This window comes from Branchiostoma lanceolatum, chromosome 8 (assembly GCF_035083965.1).
Source record: "Branchiostoma lanceolatum isolate klBraLanc5 chromosome 8, klBraLanc5.hap2, whole genome shotgun sequence".
Classification (NCBI taxonomy): Eukaryota; Metazoa; Chordata; class Leptocardii; order Amphioxiformes; family Branchiostomatidae; genus Branchiostoma; species Branchiostoma lanceolatum.
The window spans coordinates 10,197,529-10,221,718 of NC_089729.1; the positions used below are offsets into that span (position 1 = coordinate 10,197,529).

Sequence of the window (24,190 nt, forward strand, 5' to 3'; positions counted from 1 at the left end):
TAACTTGTTTAGAAAACTGAGATGTCAATGGCGATATCATTCCTAAAATGTTTAACATTACAGTTATATTTGCTAAAAGACAGCTAGGATTTAATTCTCTAGTCTAAGACAAATGAATTTCTTGATCAGTTGAATTATACATCGTATCAACACTATGGCATCAAACTATGCTTCATATAATAATAATGTCAAATTTCCATTATTATTATTTCAAATACATGTATTCTGTAAAAAAAATCATATTTGAAATTTTCACTGGCAGTAAGGAATTAAAGTTACAGTTGTGAAGGTCATTACTATTTTTGATGATTTTTTTTTTCAATTCGAGTTAAACTCAACTATTAAGATAAACTTACAAAGAATACTGTAAGGAACCTGGTAGCACACCATGGTGTGAAGGAAGAGTCAGGTGCAGGTGTAAGGTGCTCCTTCAAATATGGTACACACAAATCCCTCTTTTGATAACAGTGCCACTTAAAATGTGCTAAGTTGGATTACTTCGTCAAGCCGACGCCCATTTTCCATGTTATTTTTGGAATATCTCGGCTTTCCATTGATAAAACGTCCTCCATCATATTGAAGTAACGTTAGGTATGGTGTCAGCATCGCATTTCATACACCTTCAGTCCGCGGAGCGATATTTATACTGCGTCACTCTGAGCAAAAGTAGTTCTACACCTTACCTTGCGGTCGATTTGTAATTTACAGCTATATTTGCATCCAATATATTACAGAAATAATATAGGTTAGATACGTTTTAAAATGTGTAAATCATAAATTTATTCCTGAGACAGTTATGCCCAATATGCTTTTCCTTGTCCGGCGGATGGTTGTTGCCTCATGTAGACGCACAGCGGTCGCGTAGAAAGAAGGCAGCCATCTTGAATCGGGAGCCAGTGGCCGAGCCATTGCACGAATATCTCCTTAAAAATGTACTTATCCTCATGTTGGCTCGATTTGTGGCTCTAAATTTGTTCTTTAGTCTTTGTCCTGTTCATCTACTCCACGTTTGTGGCTCTAGGACGCTTCTGTGGCCCAATATATGCCCAAACGCGAGGGCTTTCGATGGTGTAAGTTTGTTATTGTTCGTGGGGCCCGCCATCGAAAATAATCGTAGTTTCTTCTTTTTCCACCCCAGACTGCGCCTTGTAGTATGATACTGAGAGTCCTGAGGAGAAAGGTGTAGGATGGCGGACAAAAGGAAATTGCAAGGTAAGTCCTTATCCTTACCAGGGCGTTCAAATTTGCCAACGGATTGGTCGATTTTTGAGGGGCCCGCGCGGGATTTGTCCCCTTCCACATCTTCTCCATTTGCTGGTTCAGTACGTTATCAGTTTGGCTGTCATATGCAGATTGTGCATTTCTCAGAGCATGTTTCGCAGGTTGCAGGCGAAACATGTCGATATCTCGCGTGTAAAATTATATTTTTTTTACAAAGAAAACGGTTGCGTCGCACATCATTGAGCGTGGTGATTGACACCAAGCTTTGAAATGGTCTGGTGCTTATAGAAATGAACTTAACTTCATTTTCCTGAGTACCCCCCCCCCCCCCAGGTACAGGTGATTTCTGTGATTTTGTTGTCGATAAAACTGAAATTTTCCGAAGTATATTGTAAAATATTCGCCTCAAATCCCCAGTTACAAACGCCCTGAATTATAGCCAGGTTCATATCATATTTGATAGCTTTATAATACACTAGATGGTGAAAGCAGAAGTGGTTGAAATGTTTTAGATGGTGTGGTTTCTGGTCAGTGGTTTTGTTGCATAAATTGAGAAAATATGTCCATCGTCAGGGGCTTCAGTCTTGGATGTTTCAGACTTTTGGGTTGGTGGATAGGGTACTCCAACGGGTAAACAAGGTGTTTGTTTCCCGTGTTTTGACTGCAAGGATACTATTTCCTTTAGGAGTGGAGGGGGGACTTGGCAGCGTAATATGATACTGTCGATGTCACATGTATTTATTTGTAATATAGTAGTTATATGATGGATGTCCAATTGATGAGGGAATCGTCTTTTTGAATTCTGAATGTAACAATATAATTGTAGTGATGCAAGAGCTTTAGTTCAGAGAACAAAAGCTTGTGTGTTACAGTCCCTACAATGTGTGAAATACTTTCTATTGTTATCCCTGATTTTCACAACAGTCTGAAACGTTGGAAATGCAAGGTTGCACAATGCATGATTGTTCCTTGACGCGGGTGATTTTGCCATATTTCACCTGTCTTATCTAAATTTCCTCCCAAAAATAATCTAACTGCAGTTGATATGTCACTTGTCATTGCATCTTTGTGTGGCTCTCACTCTCAGAAGTTAGACCTCTTCAAATGTATTTCTTTTAAAATAAGCCTGGGTTGACAGTTTGGCTATAAAATTTTCTTAAGGAAAGATACGTGGTGAATCCATACAGTGAAACCATTGATTCTTGTCAAGCATTTATTTATTCGTTGTAATGCAATGAGACTTTGAGAGTTCTAAAAAGTAACGAAGAAGTCAAATGCTTCTCCGGAAGTGATTTTATGATTTTTATCACATTAGATTTCACATTTTCTAGCCTAGGACTCGAAGGAAGTTTAAAACATTCAGAGAAATGAGTTGAACTGATAATTGCTGAGTAAATGCTGACTAATTCCTGCTGATTGGTTTACTACCAGGTGTATGTGATAATGCAGGTGAAGAGCAGCATTGTAAGTTAAGTTTAGCTTCCACATCGTTGATACAGACTCTAGCAATACATTTGACTCATCAGGAAAAAAAAAAGGTTTGGTCCTGGTCCAAGACTTTAACAAGCTGTCCAGTTGCCAATGTCAATTTGTTACAGTCATTTCAAGACTGCTTTGTGGTGTGCTAAAAGTAAAACTACAGGCCGTTTCACTTTATAGTGTATACCCCATGGACAGAATAAAGAAATAGCTGTCGATGTTACAGGACCTATATATCGTGTTGTCACCATCCAAAGATTTCAAGGACTCTGGACCTAATGTGATTCAATGATTCTGCAGGTAAGAATATATTTAGCCAATGCACTGCAGCATTGGGATGCACACCTGTCTGATGGTGATGATGAAGATGATATTGTCCTCTCATGTTGAATACTAAACCATGAGAACTTGCTGAACAATAGGGGTACTTAACATATACAAAACCCAGGCGTCTTTTATAGTCCAAGTCTCATCAAGTGAAAGAATAACCATACAAATTGGATGTACATGTACTGTGGTTTACAAAGGGATGAAAGGTTGGACGTGTTCAAATGCCTGTGAATCCTAGAAATCAGGACAATTACGGATCCTAAAATAAGTTCAATCCTTGCATCTACCTTATCCAAAGAGTGGTCAATCTTTGAGTTAAATCCCAGATGTATAAGGGTACGGTATATCAGAAATTCTGCTTCTACTGGTGACAACTTAATTGGTTTTCTTGTCTAGTATCTGGTAAAAATGAAAATGGTATTAGTCTGTCGATATACATTGAGGAGGATACTTGAAATTGAATGATCCTGCCAGTTTGTAGATTTCACCAATAATTTCATTTTTCTTCCAAAACTTCTTACTCGATAAAAGTGGACAACACGTGCAGTATTTATAGATGTAAAAAGATCATGGCGCAAAAAAGCATATGTAAATCTTCGCCTACAAAAGTACAACTTAGGGATAATGTAATCATATTGTATTGTAATGCAGAAAGGTCAAAATCATATGATATCCACGAAACAAATGAATATCAGTGACATTATTAGCACACCTGTATGTGACAATCCAAAGACAATGTAACACGAATGAGATATTGCAGTACATAGTCATGGATGTCAATATATTCCTTGGTGACATGGTCTTAACTACTGGTATTTGGATTTTTGAGTAGAGCTTTTCATGTGGTTATTAGGTCTAAAAGCATTTGAGTGTAAATGGCTTGTATGCTAACATTTGATTGTAAGCCAGATTCTGTCAAAAATAGCATGCCCACCTGGTGCCAGTAATTTATAAAAAATGTTTAGAGATTTGAGTGCAAAATTATTACAATTACATGTATTATGAACCACTTTTTTCGGGGGAAACAAAAAAAGATTTTAAGTGCTACTATTATTCCATTTTTAAACTAGTAATATGAATAATAATGTATGCTGTCTTGAGCATTACAGATGATATATGGTAGGTAATACATAATGATGAAAAATAATAACTGCGCAATATGATTAGAATATGTTGTTTATGGCATACATAAGTGAATTACCTTGTAGCGCTACTTGACAATTGATGCAAAAGTGATGTTACAATATGTTCTGTTGCTTGGCTGGTTTTGGCCAGAACATCGTGTTTCTTAGGATTGACAATGTTCCTCAATCAATGGTTCTTTGGTAAATTGGTAGACCAGTGGTGTTTGGTATGCATAGCACCCAGCCCTGAACAACTTGAAGATTTTATGTCCTCTTTCATTAACAATTTTTAGTGCGAATCATATACGTACATGTGACATCTCTCTCTTGGGGACTGTTGTGCATAATCAATTGCCATGGATGGGAGGGAGTGAAATTCTGTACATCTTTAACTGGAGATGCTCACCTGATACCTGGAATTTGCCGAAGTGAAAGATCTTATTCGATGCTGCAAAACTTGCAACTTTGAAGGATAGAAAAAGTAGAAAAAGCATTCTGAATCACATATTGCTGGTGTGATTTAATTTCAACTTCAAATTCAAGCTCTGCCACTGCACATATGACTTGTATTGCTTGGGAATCTTTCTTCTTTTTTTAAATTTTATGTACAATGTACCATTGTCTTGAAGGTAAATGCTTCCATTGACTGATTAAGGTTTTTTTTTTCTTCTCCGTTATTCTGTTCAGGTGAGATCGAGAGATGCCTGAAGAAGGTTAGTGAAGGTGTAGAAACCTTTGAAGACATCTGGCAAAAGGTGAGTCACAAGAGTTTCTTACATATGATACTTATCAGGTAGATGTGTAGATGTGCCCTTCTGCTAGAATAGGTAGTAGGACCAGTGTTCTAGTCATCTCATTTTCTGCCGCAAACTTAAACTTAAATTCTGGTGGGATTTTTTTGTATTGCATACCTGGTAAGCCACCTCATGGCATGACACACCAATATCCTGACAGCTTTATTTGATCCACTCGCGCCGGAATGGGCCCCTACTCTTTTCTATAAGTGTGGTGGGTTCGATGATGTACTCGAAGTGTGACCTCCTTTTAGATTTTTTAACATCTTATCCGAGGGATGTCCCTAGCTAGTAAAGTTAGTTCCTAGTTCTTAGTCAACAACCCTTTTTGCAATGTATAATTTATATGTACATTACAAGTGATGCCCTAACAGGGTGCTTGAATTTGGCAACACAGTTCTAAGTTATTCCAAATCATACCAAACGGCAATCATTAGACATCCCAGGAGATATGAGGTCGTTGGGGGGACATTATCATTGGTAAAATATGTGTCTGTTTCTGATGACTGTAACGTCGTAGGAGTCTGCATTGGCCAATCAGAAAGCGGTTTGGCTGGCCCATAATGTTGGGTCGCCAGATTGGATTAGAGTCCTTCATCTGGAAGCAGCTGTGATGCTCCCGGAATCAAAGCTTTTGCAAATGACAATATCACTTTCTCAGGCCAGTAACTACAGTAATCATGGGCAGATTTGTTCCATTTTATGTCAATATAATTTATACATAATGCTGCTGTTACCCTCACCAAGAGGGTTATGTATTCGCCACTATTCGGTGCCATTTGGTTGTTCGATAACAGGCCTCCAACTCCAAGCAGCTTGCTACCGTACGGCACTACAGTAGAACTCCTGGTTTTGGTATGTCATGTACTGTACATGGTCAAGATTTTGGAGTGATAGATAGCTCTTGGGGTAGAGAGTAAGTTGTTTAGGTTTGGGCCACCTAACAGCTTTATTTGGAACTGCATGGGCCAGTTTTGTTTGAGACAATGAAAGCAAATAAGCAAAAAAGGGGTTGATAGATCATTGTGATTTCTGGTATGTTTATGTATTTGCTTTTGTTTTGTTTCAACCTTTCAGCCAAAAAATACATGTACAGTATATGACTATTAGGTTTGGCTGCAATGTGTTAGTTATACTGTAAATGCATTTAATTTCACATGGTTTTAATTTCGCGGCAGGGAGAAAATGGAGTGTTCGCGGTGGTTTTAAGTTCGCGTTTGAGACAATAGTAGACAAGGGGGTAGGAGGGCAAAAGCTTTTGCGGTGGTTTTAAGTTTACGGCGAAGAGATTACCGCAAAAACCTCAAACATAAAACCACCGCAAGCATTTCTGCATTTACAGTATGTCTTAAAAAGTGTTAGAAACTGCCATTGGTTTTTTAAGGCTTCCCTGATGTGTCTACCACTAGCCTGCATCAAACTTGATCAGGTGTATGTTGAGGTGGTCTCTTTTGCATTGTGTTGCCCAGAAAGGTCCAGTTCTTCCACTTTTGGTTGTAAAGCTGTTTGATTTTGTGTAGCCTTTTGTTAAGCAGATTACAGGGTCTGTAATTGCGACGTCATGTAGGCTTTGTTGCGTAGCTCTTAATGACCCTTAATCAAGTTAATGCCTAAATGGAGACAGTTTAGTTCAAAAGGACAATTTCTGTAATCAATGGAGGAACTATAGTAGAAAACATTTTGTCCTAAATGTGTGAAGTTTTAGAGATAGGCAAGGCTTTAGTTTTCTGGACAGATTCCTAGAATGTAATCTTTTCGCAATTTTTGACAATGGAGATAAGGACTTAAAAGAAGCACTTGGATACTTTTTCTAATGGACTTTCCAGTAGATATAACTGTTTGGAATATGAGAAAAACAGGTTCAGTAAAGAGATTTTCTTCTGGAAAAAATATGACCTGTAAGTCAAGACAAAGATGATGTTACTGTCATCTTACATTCTCAGGTATCAAAATATCCACTTGAAAATATCCACTTGAAAAAAAAATTGAATCTGAAAAATAATGATAAATATATTTTAAAAACCTGCAATTTGGCAAGCTAAAAATGGCTATAACAGTAGAATGTTGTAGGAAAAAAGGTATTTTGAGCCCTGACATTGTATAAAGGGAAACAGTTACAGTTCTTACATGAGCAATATATTGAGACTTCACCCACCAGTTATGTATACAACATGTGAACGACTAGGTCTTGACGAATCTTGGTGAATAAGAAATCTAAAAGCACAGAGTCTGAGAAAAAGAGACAAGCTGAGGAAACTTGCAAGTAATACTGTAGTCTGTAGCTAGTTCAGATTTTGAATCACTGCAAAAAAAGAAAAGAATTGGATGTCAGAAGTGAAGGTGCCTCTACTGCTTTTTCTCCTTTCACTTGGGACTTCAACATGCCTTTGGGTACCATCAAAGCAAATTGTGTTCGACTTGAGTCACGGTCTTGTCTTGCGCTTGGTGGAGGGAAAGAAATCTTTCCTGCCAACCTGAGTTAAACATGCGGGGACGGCTCGTCCCCGCCCATATTCATCTCTGCTTTCTCCTGCCCCCCAACCATCAATTGCAGCTTGATTTACTTGCCTTCCATGCGCAGTGATACTAATGGAGGCAATCATAATTTATCTTACTCAAAGGCAAAATGCTGTCAACTGGAGCGAAAGAGCAGTCAAAGAATAATTATGCTACCAAGCGATTCATATTTAAGTGGCAAAAAGATCCCACTTTGCGCTATTAACCTTTTATAACAGTATGAAATTGTAGAAATGAATTTACAGAAACTGGCATGAAACTACCGCTATTGTTGGGGGAAATTATAGATGTAAAGGATGTGACATTGTGGAAGTGTATATCTTTTTAAGAACATTTATCATAGAAGTTTTCTAAAATGAGAACATTCTTTGTAGCTAAGTTTATTTCAGCTACAACCTACATGTACTAAGTGCCATTGCTTGTAGCTAAGTAAGCAAAACCTAACATCAATTTAAGGTATATTCATACAATCACAGCTGTAAATCATTATCAAGTATTGATGTTGTTTGCCCAGCCCTATTTTAGGCATGCTAATATAGTGCTGATGTGTTTATACTTGGCTTTTAAAGGCCAACACTGGAATATGACATTTCATATAGTCATGGGCTGTTCATGAAAAGATCATAGATCCATTATTAGAACTAAACTAAATACCTAAAGCTCCCAAACTATAAGAATAGTACAGGTAAATATGAGACATGCATGGACATTAATATTTAAGCATACCACATATCCACATGAATTTTATTCAGCATCAGAATCATGGATTGTTTGCAAAATCTCCATAGATCCATTGGAATTAATTGTTTGAAACTACCTGTAAACTCCTAAGTCATGAAAAGACTCCAGCTGATAGGCATGAATAAATTGGGTTTAGATAGGCCCAGCACAGGTAACATGGATTCCTACATGTCGTGTGCAACTTTGCACGTAGGCGCAGAAAGAGTAATTAGTTGCCTTGTCAGCAGCTCTTGGAATATCCAAGCCCTGAGGGGTAAAATCATTCAGTACTAGTCCTTTGAAAGGCTATGTAGAATACTAGAAATTTTTACTGTTGATATGCTTCACATTTCTTGATCCATTAATGCAGAATGAAAATAGCTCAAACAATTTCTGTGCTGTCATCATGCATTTATGTTTGCGATATTCATTTCTTTGTTGTTGGAAGCCTTATAATCCATACAGTTTGGCCAGTGGGAAAGGACTTCCATTTGTAAAGAAGCCTAAATTGATAGTTTGGGCACTAAAGATAAAGAGTAGTTTGATTGAAAATCACTAATTGTACATATCTGATGGGCGTCTTTATTGGGATTTTGCTTGAATCATCCGTCAATTGTATGGAGGTTTAAATGGAAATTGCAACTCACTGAGAATTATATTTTACATTAAAGAAGTAAATTTCTTGGAAGAACACAAATATTCTATTTATACATGTATACACAATGCAAGCCTTTCAGGTTGTGTTCATATATCTCCATGTAGATGTTGAATTGTTCAGATGTTGCCAATATTACCTGTCTATTCAAAACAATATTACTGGGTATAACAATAAGATTGGCATTTTTAAGGCTATTCATAATTTTATGCCCTGTGAAACAGGTTGTTACAGCGTATTTTTTAGAGTGAGCAGCCGCAAAGGCCCTTGTACTCAACATACACCATATTTTGAATATTCACAGGATGTGATATTTCTGGATGCTATTAGCTGGTCATGTCTTTCAACTTAGATGAACATCAATGTTTGCTGTATTGACGAGTGTTGTCACTTTTAGGCACGGTTACTTGATCATTTTCTTATGAATCAGCCACCAATGTCATTGATATTTCTCAAACTCAAATGTATGATATTAAAACTCTGAAATGTTGTGTCTTCAGGTGAATAATGCAACCAACTCCAACCAGAAGGAGAAATATGAGAACGACCTTAAGAAAGAAATCAAGAAACTGCAGGTGAGAGTCTTGTGTTAGTTTTGTAAAGTTTTTTCTATCTATTTTAGTCCTATACCTTGTGTACGCCTGCATATGCATCTTAGTCATATTTTAGTCGTAAACGTCTCAATGTTCTTTGAGAAAGTTTGTGTTGAATTTTGTACATTGTTTATTTACCAGGGCTAACCCTTTGTAATAGCCTTTGGCTGGTTGGGTAGCCCTGGCTGTCCTTTTTTTTTTACAGCCAAATAAATACAAATCAAATCTATCAGATTTAGATGATGTCAAGTTTTATAGAAAGAAAGGAAAGATTTACAGTGTTCCTTTTGATACTGCAGAACTAACTTGTCATACACATGTACAGCTTCATACTACTCCCATGCATTTACTCCCTGGGTACAAATGCCTTTCTGTTCATAGAGATTTTTTGCTCTACTTCGCAACAAGGGAGTTTGGCCTTTGTGTAGAAAGTCCTCATTACCTATTCATTATTGTACGTGCATAATATTTACAGCTTGTACTATTTGTAGCTCTCTGATAAATCACATGCCGATGCCTTGGGGGTGGATCACAGTTATGCCGCCCATTTAAAATACCTTTGTGAAGACACATGTCTGCAGGATTTGGCATATCAACTTTTAGCACGCTTAAAAAAGCGCCTATCGTGGGAATGAGGTGAGGGGAATGCTAAATTTGCAAAGGTTTTTCTGCAAAATTCAAACATGCACTCTAATACTAATAGTCTAAATCTAACAGCGAAATAAATTTGAAATTCACTACTGGTCATAATCACTATATTTTGTTGACTTAATTGATGTCATTGCATTTACTGGTCCATTGGTAACTGGCTGGACTTAATTCACCTGAAGTTTAGGCCAAAATGTTCCCTTTAAAATTTTAAATGGAGTCCATGATTTATTACTAATCTATTACAAGACTTTATTTTACATCTCAAAATGTATATATATATATGTATATATATGTACCAGGAATGTGTATGTTAAAGAAGCTGAATGATGCTGTTGATGTTTTTCAGCGGTTGAGAGACCAGATCAAAACATGGGTAGCATCAAACGACATCAAGGACAAAAGGCAGCTGCTTGAGAACAGAAAACTCATTGAAACAGTGAGTATTGTGTTTTATTTCTGTGTCAGTATTACGCTTGATTCATTTCTGCTTCCTTTATCCTGGGTGGCCCCTTTGATGGCCTAGCACTGTTTGAAATTTCAGAGAGACTCTGAGATATGATACAAATAGTACATGAACCTTAATCTCCAAGCAGATCTATCAGTGGTAATGACAGTATCCAAAGGGCAAAAGCAGCATTACTCGGTGGCCAATAATGCTGCTTTTTCCCTTTCGATACTGTCATTGTCACTGACAGATCTGCTCAGAGAGTACATGAACCTTACCCTGAACCTTACGTCATCCCGTAACTTTGTTGCATAGGTGGACTTGTCAAACGGTTTTCCTAAAGAGGTCTCTTGTGGCTACTGCCATGTCCTCCAGTGTGTTAAACATCCTAGTCTTTTGACATTGTTTTGTATGCTTCATAGAAGAGCGTATTTGGGTAGCTAGTTCTCTTGGTTGTGTACCCTCTGGTTTCCAGGCACATGAACAGATAAAGTAAAATCAAAACAACCAAACAATCAAAAACAGTTGTAGATCATCAAAATGGAACCCATGATATCTTATAACAAACAGTGAAACAGAACTTGGGTCAAATCAACATCTCCTCGCCAGTCTATTCTCCCATATTGCACATTCAGGCCAGGTGTGCCTAGCTCGTAGGCCTATAGATGAAACGTCAAGCTTGTTTTAGCAATTTGCACCCTTTAGAAAATAGCTTTTCTTGAAAGGATCACTTCATGAGTCCAAGCTGACGTCTGTCCAAATTTGGTTCTGCCGCTAAAGTACCCCTGTGGTTTGAAGTGATGATCTCGTTTGGGGAAGAGTTTGTCTAGCTGCGAGCCTTCAAAGGGCTTGTCTGTTAACTGTTCTACTCCATTATTCTATTATCTGTGCAGGCTATTTCTGGAAAGGTTAAATAAGTGCTGTCCATGGTACTGATAATATGTGTGAAGGTAGCACGTTGGGTTAATGTATGCATAGCTGTGTGTTAGAAGAAGCCCTGAGTTCTTACAAATTTTACCATCTGGATGTGCATTATGACAGGAACATTGACACTTAATGAATATGGAAATGATGGAAATTATGGAAAGACTGAGTTGGACGAATGAAAATTTATATCTGTAGATAGCCCTGAAAGAAATATACAGTATCTTGATTCAGTCTAACTGAAAGGTAAATATTTCACTTTTTCACAAATAATGGGCAGTTTGCACCGGCTTAATTTTCTGCATGGGCAAACTCTCCTTGCTACTAGTACAGTGGTACGTTAGACCATGGCTTTAAGTCCTGTCTTAAGGACAGTGATACATTGACATGCAAAATGTGGGAGTGACAACAATGTGGATTCAAGTTGTGACTTCTGAAAGCATTCACTATCTACTTAAGCACACACCATTGTCTATAACTTGTTTTGTGTTGTGTTTTCCAGCAAATGGAAAGATTTAAGGTGGTGGAAAGGGAGACCAAAACAAAAGCGTACTCAAAGGAAGGTTTGGGGTTGGCGCAGAAAGTAGACCCTGCGCAGAAAGAGAGGGACGATACAATACAGTGGTTAACGGTGAGTCACATTCTACTTTGCTATGTCAACTTTGTCAAGATACCGAAAATAGATGCACTTTGATGTCGTAATTGTTAGATATTACTTGTAATAAATTTAGATGCAAATGGTTATTTTACCCAAGGCAAGGTATGTGTGCCTTTACTAGATAAAGGTCACATATATTCAACACTCTAAAAAATATGTCTAGAAAATCTCCAATGCAATGTCCTTTAGTATATTGCATTCCTGCAATATAACATGTTTAAACTGTGCATACAAGGCGATGCTGCAGTACAGATGTCTCAAACATCATACTTAGATGACTACATGTGGTTGAATGTGTGTTTTGTTTCCCCTGACAGGATTCCATTGAGAGACTAACTCTGCAGGTGGACCAGTTTGAGAGTGAAGTCGAGGCTGTCCAAGCGTCATCCAAGAAAAAGAAACTTGATAAGGATGTATGTAGTATTTGTTTGCTCATGAAAATTCAAAGAAATGCAAAGTTGCTTTATGATGCAGTCATATTCATGTAGTATAATTTTTGATGACACAGAATTTTTAAGCAGACAGTGACAACACCAACTGCCCACAGGGATCAAAGATGCCTTTTCTGTATGTAACAAGAAAGCTAATTTCTGTAGGACATACATGTATGCATGACATCTAAAGAATTCCTCAGTTTTCAACTGGACAAGGAATGTGTGACATGTGTGACCAGGCACTTTCACGAGAATCCCATTTAGGAACACCTCAATCCTGGGCTGATAACTACATGCTCAACCGTTTTTTCCAGTCACAACGTTCTAGTATTGATTTGTTCTGCCAGCTCATTCTAGTGACGCTGAAGAAGAGTGATGGATGAAACGTCCGGAAGTACTGCCTGTATCTTATCCAGTTGTAGAGATTGAATTGTCTTTAAATGCTGTTTACCTGTATGTCCAACCTTCATAAACCTATGGTATGTTATTTTCCTATTTATAGAGACAGGGAAGAGTAGATGAGTTGAAAACCTTGTTGGAGAGGCATAGGTACCACATCAAGCAGTTGGAGACGCTCTTAAGAATGTTGGACAACAGCGCGGTGGAGGTAGAACAAATAAAAAACATCAAGGATGAGGTCGAGTACTACATCGAGGCATCACAGGTAAGAAGTCTGCTTCTCAAAAGATTTTTTAGTTTTTGTGTAAATCATATATCTCTTACTTTCTAAAAACTAGAGTCATGTCATCAACTTGTTAAAAAAAATTAGCAAAAAGAGTAGCTGATTTGCTGGGGAAAAAAAGCATCAATTGCTTTGAAGTCCATTGTTGTCCAGTGCGCTTGTTGGTTCTGACCAACTTCATATTATGATTCACCACAAGTAAAGTTAAGAAATCTGCTCAGATTACAAGAAAAGTTGCCTCTGAAACCTCCATTCAGTGCCTTCATGAAATGTACCCTTTTTTCAGGATCCCGACTTTGAGGAGAATGAGTACCTATACGATGATTTTGATATGGAAGAAATGGGTAGGTATAACCATGGAGTAGAAGACCCTGGTAGGTATATTGGAGGGTTGTGCGGATAGCCCTTGTCGTGGGTGTTCATTGTGTGCAGTGCTGATGCCATTACTCTGTAGGCATACATGTAGCTGGGCTGCAAGGCTAGATATGCAGCTAGTAGGGAAGGGGTGCTAGGATATACATGTGCAGAAGGGAAGCTGTATTTATCAAGCACAAGCTCGAAAGCATGAAAGCACCACGTCTCGTAGCAAGGCGACATTTTACAGCAGCACTATGTGTGATTTTGTTTTGTCACCAACACAGTGCACAAGTGTGAAGTCTTATTTGAATATAGTCAGCATTTTTCTTTGAATATTAAATAGGTTTATTTTTAAACTATCGGATTTTTTGCTAGTCTCTAAAAATAGAAGAAAATTGTTGCTTTAACCAGTTTTACACGGTTAAATAGCACACATGAAGAAATCTGTGAGCTATATAGGAATATTGCAGCTGCACATTAAAGAGTACTTCTGAAAAGTAGCTTTGAATTTTAAGTACAAACATGTACTTGGCATTGCCTTTGAAGTTTGAATTATTCTAAGTCAAAGCTAATTTTTCATGCATTATTATAGAACAGAAAGTATTTAGTGCAGGGTGCTATGGTGAATAAATGAATTATGGAGTAATCTTTAGCGCATTGGAGTGTTTGCTTTATCCAATTTGTGTTCCTGAAAGTCTTTGTCTTGCATGCCATTTTTCATTTTCCCATCATTTCTTTAAAAAAGGAGATGATAACAAAACGGAAACCTTAACTCTCTACCCTGTTGATGTTTATTTCACCACAGAGAAGAACCTAGGTACAATCATCGCGACGTCGCCGTCAGAGATAGGCTTGATGTCGGACGAGGTCTTCGACAAGGAAAAGGCGAATGCTGAGCAGGCGATGGAGCTGGCCAACTCGAGTTCACCGACGCCAAACAGTCCGAGCACCAACCATTCCAAGGAGAAGGATGATAAGAAGGAGAGAAGCAAGTCAACAGATGAGGTAATTTCTTTTTTACTTTTTTTTTTTAGATTTCTTTTGCACTAGAAGATAAGTTCATTGGGTGGCAATCATACAAACTTTAAAGCGTCTGGCCTCCCTTGCATAGTTGTAATATTATCACAATTTGTTTTGCTTACTGTAATCAATTATGTCCACTAGAAACAAACAGTAAACAGAAGGTAAGGCTTTTGGTTGGGATGACTGGTTGAAACATACGCTTAGAGTTTTGGGGAGTTACTAATTCTATCTAACTGCTCTCTCTGCCAGGTAACGTTCAATAACATTTATCCACTGAGTTGCATATATCTGCCACTTGGAAAACAGTGTGTTTGAGAGATCTCTAGTGCAGCTGAATGATTTAAAAAATGTAGGTGCTATACTGCATAGTGCAACATGGTCTTGAATTACTCTGAACACTTGTTTGCGTCCTTGTACAACAAGCAGGCCACCCCACTTATGAGTTGTTCATGTTTTGTTCTGTTGATCAGCCTGTCAAACCTGTCGCAACAAGATCGTCCTCGTTGCCAAGTTCCTCGTCAACAACAACGACTGCAAACGGCAGCAAGACTCCCAGCAAATCTGCAAGGTGGGATTCTTTGTTCCGTCTCACTCCATATCACTTGGAAGTCTTCTTGTACCCTGTGCCCTGCTAGATGAACAAAGTTTCCATATATCTCCTAAAAATGTCTTTGCCAAGAAAGGCTGCCTGTAGAACTTATAAATGTTGTTTTTGGTCATAAGGCCACACATAACGCCACACAACACAGAAAAATAATGCAGTGGGTAGGTAAAGCAAAAGGAAACACACAGAGAAACCTAATGCCATCACAGAGACCATAAAGTCAAAATACCAGACTTGTTTGTGTATCAAAAGAAGTTGTTGCCTCACTGAGTAATTCTGAAGCAAGGCTGAACTACAATTTCCAACACAAAAATTGGACTTACCCTAATTTCTAACAGTTTACAAGCAGTCCTCACTATAATCATTCTTATTCTTAGCTTGAAAGTTCATCTGTATCCGTATGTATCATTCTGATGCAAGGTTGAACTGTAATTTCTAAACACAAAAATTGGACTAACCAAAATTTCTGACAGTTCACAAGCAATCCTCTCCATAGTCAGTCTTAATCTTAGTCAAGTAATTTACTTTGCAGCGTTTCATCGTCAGCAAGCAATCACGTTGTAGCGACGCCCCCTGCCGGCCCGGCGTATGCTGCAGCTGCCGCAGGACAGACCAGTACAGGTAAGTTACGGCCGCTTCCGGTGTACTCTGAAACTACACACCTCGTACATTCTGTCCTGGTCTTGTAAGATAGCAATTTTTGTTGTTTGCTTGGTTCTCAGACTGGAAGTATAGAGACATGCAAAATGTTAACATTTTTATGTCAACGATTACTACATGTAGGTGCTCTGCAAACCAAGAGAGAATCAGATTTATGATCTGCACATTTGATTTTAGTTGAAATAGTCTGAGAACTAAGTAAAGGGTCGATACTTCCTAGTGGCAATGCTGTTATGTGCAGCGGGTACCATTATGTCATGTGCAGGATAGGAATACCTTTCTAGCTGTAATGGTCATATGAGTGATGGTACATTTTACCGGGTATTGCTGTGTAGACAAGGTAAATCTTGTTTTGATTTTTGGCTGTGTTGCATATCTGTGAAGTTTTGTCTTACAGTGTTGTATCTTGCCATGTGTGTTGCGCTGAGTTTCTCTACAGTTAAAGATGTGTTTGATGTAACCGAGACATCTGTTGTCATCTGCCTGTGAGGTGTCTGTTTGCCAAGAAAGCATGTTCTCTTTCTTTCTCCTTATTAAATGGGTGTCTATTTTACGTTAGACATGTTACTCTTTTTTGTGTACCACCGTTCTTGCACAACTCCTGTTGCATGTTTTCTTTGCATCTGTCTGTTCTTCTACTTCTCTGGTCACGACTGTAATGTTCCTCTTCTGTAAGATTTCCATGGTTGTACTCTGTGCATGTGGTACTATATCTTCTATGTATACCATCCACAAAATGTGTTCATTGGGTTGAAGAATTAAATTTCAAAAGTTGACGTGAAATTCTGCTTCAAAGATGGTGCAGATAAATTTAGGTACAAGTTATCAAAATATGAAAAGTTCTTTGAGAGATGCATGATCTTGTAGAACCAGTTAAAGTAATGAATTTTCTCGGAACAAAAGGACACAAAAACTGTAATCACAGTTAATATATTTTCACATCTATCAGTCTTTCTTTTTTCTGGACATATTGTCATGAGCAGCAGTTCGTAAAAATATTTTCCCATACATGTACATAGCTGAAGCTTTTTGTACATACAATTACAGTATTGAAAAATGCATTTAAAGAAAGTAACTCCCTTAGACATCCTACTTTGGACTGCTATCTGTAAAAATGTCAATAATGTGTTATATTTTGCACTGGTAGCTTTTAAAAGGCCTCACTAACAGACCAGTTTAGATCCCTTAAAACACCTGTAGCACATAACCACCCTTCTGTAGTTGTTTTGTAGTTATAGCTAGCTGTGCATATTTTGTGGTACGTGTACTTGGAAGACTGACGGTGTTCTCTCTGTGTTTGTCTTTGTGTGTGTGTCTGCTCTGTGTAGGGAGCGGTAGTCAGTTCCCAATTCCCCCTCCCCCCTCTGGTTCTGCCTACGCTGCAGCAGCTGCCGCCACCCCCCCACACAGTGCCGCCTCTCTCATCTCAGGTACTGCACTCGGTTCCCACTCTCTCTCTCTCTCTCTCTCTCTCTTGTTGGCTCCTTCCAGGGGTTGGTACAGAGCTGGACAATCATACACATTCGTCAAGTCTTTGTTTTTCCTGAAGCCGGCATCACACTGTTTGCTTGTGTTATTGAGATCTCAATGACCTATGGCCAAATTTGTTGATTGTCAGAAGGTTGCCGAAATTCAAAATCTCCAGAGTATCAAGCATATTTTTCTCCTGAATCGCCAAAAATCTGTAGACAGGACTCCGAGACCTGCAAACATTGACTGAACTCTAAAAATCAGGCAGTTATTGAGAGGACACCGGCCACATTGCTGTTGAAAATGTTCGTTAGTGCTTGCAGACTCGTGCAAGCTATTGTCCTGATGTGTGACGCTGGCTTTACCATCAGGCTGTTTTGTTGTAATACAAGTTGCAGGGCAATTGTCAAATGGCAGTTTTTGTGCTGGAAAATAACGTCCAAATCTTTTGTTTTTGCAAAATAGCAGCCCTGAAAGGCATGTGTGTGTTCAGAAAAGCTGTAGGACAGTCTGTTAGAATAAGAATTCACACAGATTTTCATTAGCATTTCTCAAATTTGTAACACCACCCAAGTTATTAACCTTCTCCTTGCTACTTCACTTCATAGCCAGTACAAAGTCTGTCCCAAATGGCTACCTTAGCAAGTAGAAGGTTAAACCTCCACACATATATCTTTTGTTGAAGAAAGCTTAAAGTGTGAACGCAGCTGTTGTCCATACTGTTTCTAATTTTCAGACTAACTTACTGGCCTCAGTATGACTGTAAACTTACATGTGCAAAGTCACCCACTACAACCCTTCATTCTCATTGAAAAAGCGAAACAGTTCATGATTGAAATGATTGTTATCTCTCCAATGGTCTTCTGTTAGCCAATGTAACTGTTTTGTTAGGAGACTTAACACCATAGATTTTAAGTCTCCTTGTTCCTTACTCTTTTAATACCATTTCTTTTCATTCTCTTACTGACTGCTCTATACTTAAAATGTAGTTAGAATAGACTGCATACCTGTTAACTAATAGTAGACTGGCATCCATGTACATATATCTACTGGTCGGTGAACATTACTGCTTCAATGCATCAAATTTACTGTCCAGCATATGTTTCCCTCCTTGCAATGCTACCCCCTTTCTCAACATGGTTCCATCCAACTATCTGGCATTGTCACACGAACCAGCACAATGCAGGGTGACTCAATTGCTAAAGTAGGGGTGCTATAGACGCTATTTACCATATGGACACGTATGCTGTGGAAGCCGCTTGTTGCTAATGTTGCTCGATGCATTGTCCACCCCACCTGCCGTCCATGCCCCCCTCCCCCTCCATCCCCATAAGCCCGGTGTAGTCCAACATTGTGTTCCCTCTGCCGTCACCTCTCTAGAAAACAGTAACCACTCATCAGTGCCGGCATGGTCGTCTGTCACAGCACACCACAATGAGACGTCACCATCAGGTAACCAAGCCAAACTGACACACAGCCGTACATGTTGTAGCACCTAACTGTTTTTCTGTCGTTTGTACCCCTCGTACACGAAAGTGCTTCAGATTCCTTCGTTTTCTTTTCCAGGTGTGTTTTGTTTTTGTTTCGTTGCCCCTTGTAGGTGGTCTTAGTTGTATGGTTGTACCGGTTTTCACTATCTTGTCTGACATCAAAAAGCCACTGCTAGCCTGCAAGCTTGTTCAACCATTCTTCATTTTAGCCAAAAGTCCTTTTAGATTTATAAGAACTTAATTATTGTCAAGTTAATTATGTTTAGCCATAAGTATGGCTAAACATATTGTTTTCTCTCATGTTTCTTCTTCTTCTTCTTCTTCTTCTTCTTCTTCTCCTCCTGTCAAATCTTCAAATCGATTCATCTCTGTCATTTTTTGACCAAATGACCTGAAATTTGGTACAGAGGTAATGTAGGCAAAAACCAATGTGCGTTCTTTTCCTTTTTTTGATATTGACCTTGAAAGTGATTTTATTGAGGTTTTTAGGCTATTTTTAACATATCTTGGCCTCCTGCGCCCTGGTATTTCAACCAAATGACCTGAAATTTGCTGTATATGTGGCTTGAACAAATATTTAAAGGACTACATTCTCATTTTTGGCATACATATATTCAAAACGATTTATTTTGGGCTTTCTTGACAAGATTTGCCACTTCTGTCACTTTCAATACTACATATGACCTACAGGTCATTGACCTCAAGTGCCTTGCACCTGGCCAAGCTGGAAGTTTGCTTACGAGGAGGAAAGACCGGACATAAACATTTAACGTGATTATCGGGAAAACACCGTGTTCCCTTAAACTCAGTGGTCAAATTACAGTTTAGGAAATTTTATAACAGAAAACAAGTTAAATTAATGATTTTGTGAATGTTTATTCTAGCATTAGTTATTCCAGATATTTTCAAACTCCAAATTCTTCAACACAACACGGGAGATCGTTTCTCCTCAGACTGGCGCGACACTCCTGTCAAAATTGATTGATGATCTCTCTCTGCCGCCGACTTCATACATGATCAAAGGCGGGTGGTAGGCGGTGCGCGGGGAAACTTAAACATATAATGTAGCGAAGTGTTGCACAAGGAATTCTCACGCTGAGGGGTACATGAAATAATGCTTACAAAATAGACCTCTATGAATCGGGCTACATTCAGCAATGGTAGACGGATTCGGGGCATGCCGCGCAAAACACATGGTCTCACTGGGGACAGGCGTTTTGGTCCCGCACGTTGTCGCAGCGGTGCGTCGCCGCTACGCAATCGAAAGCACGCCGCTGTCTGTCTCGGACCAACACGCGTCTCCCGTGATGTGTAGCGTCCACCACCAGGCCTTCCTACATGTCCTACGTACGGGCGTATGGATCGTAGAATTCGGCAAAAAAGGAATGATTAGGCCAGTAGAGTCAGTCCCCGGTAAGGTCAATGATTCGCCCCTTTGCGCTAGCTTGTAACGTTAAATGAATGTACCCTCTGGTGGCCAAACTTCACTGACAAACTTTCTCCCTATTATCATCATGAGCTTGCGTTAGTCTGGTACTAGTGACTATTATGTGCCGGGAATGTTTATCTATCGCACGCCTTGGAAGGAAGTTCAACCATGATAAATGGTCGGCCGTTGCGAAAATTTGGAATCCCATGCTGTTGATTTTCGTGATTGAATCTGTAAGAAAATATATTTTCATGTCGTTCATGTTTTTGGGACGGACGCCGGGACGGGGTGAATTTTTTCTATCATTTTCGTCCCGTTAGTAATGCAAATCGAATCGTGTTGCACAAGAGGCAAAACACTAAAAACGTGGGTCTTGTGGAGTGTTTTGGAGCGGGAAAATGCCGGATATTAGCGGTGCCGAACAGTGTACATCGTCGCGCGCGGGTGACGCTCCGTTAAAACAAATCCGCTGGTGGTCTAGCGCGGCCACCGAAAATAGGCAGAAACACACAGGAGGACTTAGCACCTTCGTTTATGAGGGCAATTGTAAAAATATTTTGTTACAAATTGTTCGAACATTGAAACATTTGGATAGATGGTTTGAAACTGTTCTAAATAAAGAGATTTTTGTGTAGTTACGTTCGAAATGTTTCCAACGTATGTGAAATAAGTTCAAACATGTTATAAGTTTCAATTCTAATTGTTTGAACACTTTAGAACTATTGTGACTTAGACATTCTTTTAATCAAAATAGTTCAAACATATTACAAATATTATATTAAAACCCTCTCGGTGACTTGGAATTGACTCAAATATGTTGTTTTTGGTCATTTCCTTCTCCTCCTGTCAAATCTTCATTTGTATACTATGGAAAACTTCATTCTTCCCTGGGGTTGATCTTTTTTAATTCAATTTTGAACTGGGTTGATTATGCGCAAGAGTGTAATTTTCAGCGGATATTTTTCGACTGGTTTACATGGAAATGGCACGGAATATCCCATTCTTGCAAGGGGAGGATTCCTTAATTATTTCTTTCAATTTTGAGCTGGAATGATTATGAAAAAGTCCATTTGTTAGCAAAAGTGTGTTTGTTAATCAATAAGTGGATATGGTTGTGGACTGGTCCATATTGTGTTGAAGTGCTACTGGAAGACTCAATTTTGGACTGGGGTGATTCATTTTTAGTGCAAGTATTTTAGAATGGTCCATTGTTATTTTGGGAGAGTCCTTTTTTTGCATGGCGAGGAGTATGGCTAAACATGCTGTATTTGCTCGCAAATGTTGCCTTTCTAGTTTCTTGTCTATTTTGATTTTGATCTATGTACAACTTTGTCCCATACGCAATTTCAAAAGTTTTTCTTCAGTTTAAACCCTCATGTTAAACTGCTTTGTTTCATTTTTTTTGTGGCTTCTTGATGTCAGATCTTTCACCTATTTATAATAAAAACTAACACTCCTCACCACTGGGCCCCTCAAATGTAATTATCTTCGCCGAGTACTTGTACTCGGGGAAGATTATGTTTTCGGTTGAAAAATCTGTTAGGTGGGTCTGTATGTATGTCAGGAGCATAACTCAAGAAAGCTTCGATGGATCGTTATGATTTTTGGTAGGTGTGTTGTGGTTGTGCCAAGGAAGGTCAAGTTCGAAAATGGTTTCCCTTGCGTTTTTTAACAGTACTGCAGCGGACTTTGAATTTTTTTGTGTTTGTATGTAGGCAGAAAAAGTGACGGAAACGTTGATGGATCTTCATAATTTTTTGCAGGTATGAAGATGTTGTAAAAACAAAGGTCAAGTTCAAAAATGGTTCCCCTGGCATTTTCCGTTGGTACTGCAGCGGGCTTTGTGTGGATCTGTATTTGTATGTCGCCAGCATAACTCGAGAAGCTGTTGATGGATCTGTATGATATTTAGTGGATGGGTAGGGTTTACAGAAAGGAAGGTCAAGTTCGATAATGGGCCTTCTAGCGGGCACTTAAGGTACTGCAGCGGAGCTTCAAAATTTTGGGGCATATTTTCTGAAAGTGCTATGGTCATGATTTTTGTGTGGTAGATAGTTCATGCTATAGGAAGTAAGTTGTGAAAGTTTGGGCCCCCTAGCGTCTTGTTTGGAACTGCAGTGGATGTTTTTGTTTTGACCTTCGGACATGAATAACTTGAGAAGGGGAAGGGGTCGACAGATCGTCGTGACGTTTGGTATTCAGATAGCTCAGATGGTGCTTTACATAATAAACGACTAATTAGGCGAATCAGGATATATTTGGCATAATTAGTAAGGAAAGTTTGATGTATTTCATATTGGGACCCTGAAACATGTGACGGTTTCCCAGAAAACAGGTCTTACAAACAGATGGCCTGGGAAAGTAGGTCAAATAAACAAATAGAGCACAGCACTGCTCTCCAAGCAGAGGTGTTGGTCCGGCTGTTTTTTCACATGTTTAGTTTAGGCATGTTTGTCCCAAGCACGTTGGCGACAGAACGAAAAGGGGATAAAATAGAAAGCCCGACAAAACACCTAAAACACGTCAAAAACACGGCTCTGCTTTTAATAGAGAGTACATTGATCCAGAACTGCACCACTGCTAGGTACGGTTAAGTCACATTTACTATGTCTTTCAAAATGTGTATGACATGGAATAAAGATTTATTCTATTCTTATTCATATATATTGACTGCACCATTTCATCGTCACATTCAACTTACGACACTGCAATTTCAAACCTTTGAAGGCCCATAATTTCAACATACTCATTTTTTTCATGGCCAGTTTTAACATATATCAGCACACAAGACACTTACATTGTACGCTAGTCCTGTACCACCAAATGAATTTTAACCCTATCCCCCCCCCCCCTCAAAACCTACAAACAGCACATGGTGTATGATCAAATTTTCAGGGGGTGATATCAAAGCATGTAAATATGAATCACTATCCATAAAAAGCCTTGATTATTTGGCGAAGATAATGTGTTCGAGGAACTCTAGTTATTTCTGTTTTCAGGTTTTGTTGTGTAACCACATTGTCTTTGTGATGTTCACTGCCTTACATTTTCACAAGATTTCCAACTAACAGTATACCAAAACGAGATGTATTTATGCCAGATGGAAATTTCTTCCCTGATGGGTATACATGTAAACCTTTTGAAGTCCAAGGTGAACAGATACAATCCATTAGGGCTGTGTACCTACATCATGTAAATGTACTTTTACCTGTACCTGAACATAAAGTGTACCTATACATGATCAAACTAAAACACTAGTGGACACCTTTTTTTAAGACCAAATTTAGATAAATAACTTGTCAGAAGTCGTTTTGACTTATCTTGCACTTGAGAATTAAGAAAACTTGTAATTCCTTTTTTTTGAGATTAGAATAAAATTATGTATATCTTCATACAAATTTGACAATTTACCACTAAAAATACAGTTGGCTACATGTTAATGACTGTCACCACATCTATTACTATTTAGGTCCAGTTCTGAATTTGAGCCTACACCGCTGTACCTGTAGCGGAAAATTGTTTAGGTACACTGCTCTACAATCCAGTAGAATGTGAACCCGAACAATGGGTTTGATTACAAGCCTTGGTAAACTAAATTAATGAGTAAAAGAATTGTCTTGTGCAGGTACAGCGCAGCAGCCAAGGCCACCCGTCACACCGCCAACAGCCATCGCGAAACCGCAGCAGAGAATACCAGATGGGCAGCTATCAGGTACTGGAGGAAGTTTAAGCTTTAGTCAGTGTCTTTCTTTTCTTTGCCTTCCTACTTTTTCTTATCATCCACTCACTTTCATTAGGAGATCTGATGTAATCTGGTGAGGAAGATGTTTTGATTTTTCTCTTAGTTATTGATTTCTTGTGATGAAAACATACATTTGTGAATTGTATGTACATTGGCATGCTGTATGTGTATCAGTGGTGTGCTCTCAT

The 24,190-nt window shown here is 38.7% G+C and overlaps 1 protein-coding gene across 6 annotated transcripts in view; it reads left to right on the top strand.

Annotated features, from left to right (window-relative positions):
- The first annotated feature begins 804 nt into the window (after positions 1–804).
- LOC136440849 (CCR4-NOT transcription complex subunit 3-like) overlaps positions 805–24,190 on the top strand; it is a 33,060-nt gene continuing 9,674 nt past the window's right edge. For 3 of the 6 annotated variants that reach the window (XM_066436986.1, XM_066436988.1, XM_066436990.1), the window contains exons 1-15: positions 805–932; positions 1,139–1,212; positions 4,842–4,909; positions 9,341–9,415; positions 10,431–10,520; positions 11,956–12,084; positions 12,429–12,524; positions 13,048–13,209; positions 13,514–13,601; positions 14,390–14,589; positions 15,078–15,175; positions 15,744–15,832; positions 17,200–17,301; positions 18,722–18,793; positions 23,886–23,972. In XM_066436986.1, the coding sequence (XP_066293083.1) occupies positions 1,188–1,212; positions 4,842–4,909; positions 9,341–9,415; positions 10,431–10,520; positions 11,956–12,084; positions 12,429–12,524; positions 13,048–13,209; positions 13,514–13,601; positions 14,390–14,589; positions 15,078–15,175; positions 15,744–15,832; positions 17,200–17,301; positions 18,722–18,793; positions 23,886–23,972 (1,381 nt within the window). In that variant the 5' untranslated portion in view covers positions 805–932; positions 1,139–1,187. The remainder of the gene's footprint in view (positions 933–1,138; positions 1,213–4,841; positions 4,910–9,340; positions 9,416–10,430; positions 10,521–11,955; positions 12,085–12,428; positions 12,525–13,047; positions 13,210–13,513; positions 13,602–14,389; positions 14,590–15,077; positions 15,176–15,743; positions 15,833–17,199; positions 17,302–18,721; positions 18,794–23,885; positions 23,973–24,190) is intronic. The other 3 variants (XM_066436987.1, XM_066436991.1, XM_066436992.1) reach the window with 3 other exon arrangements.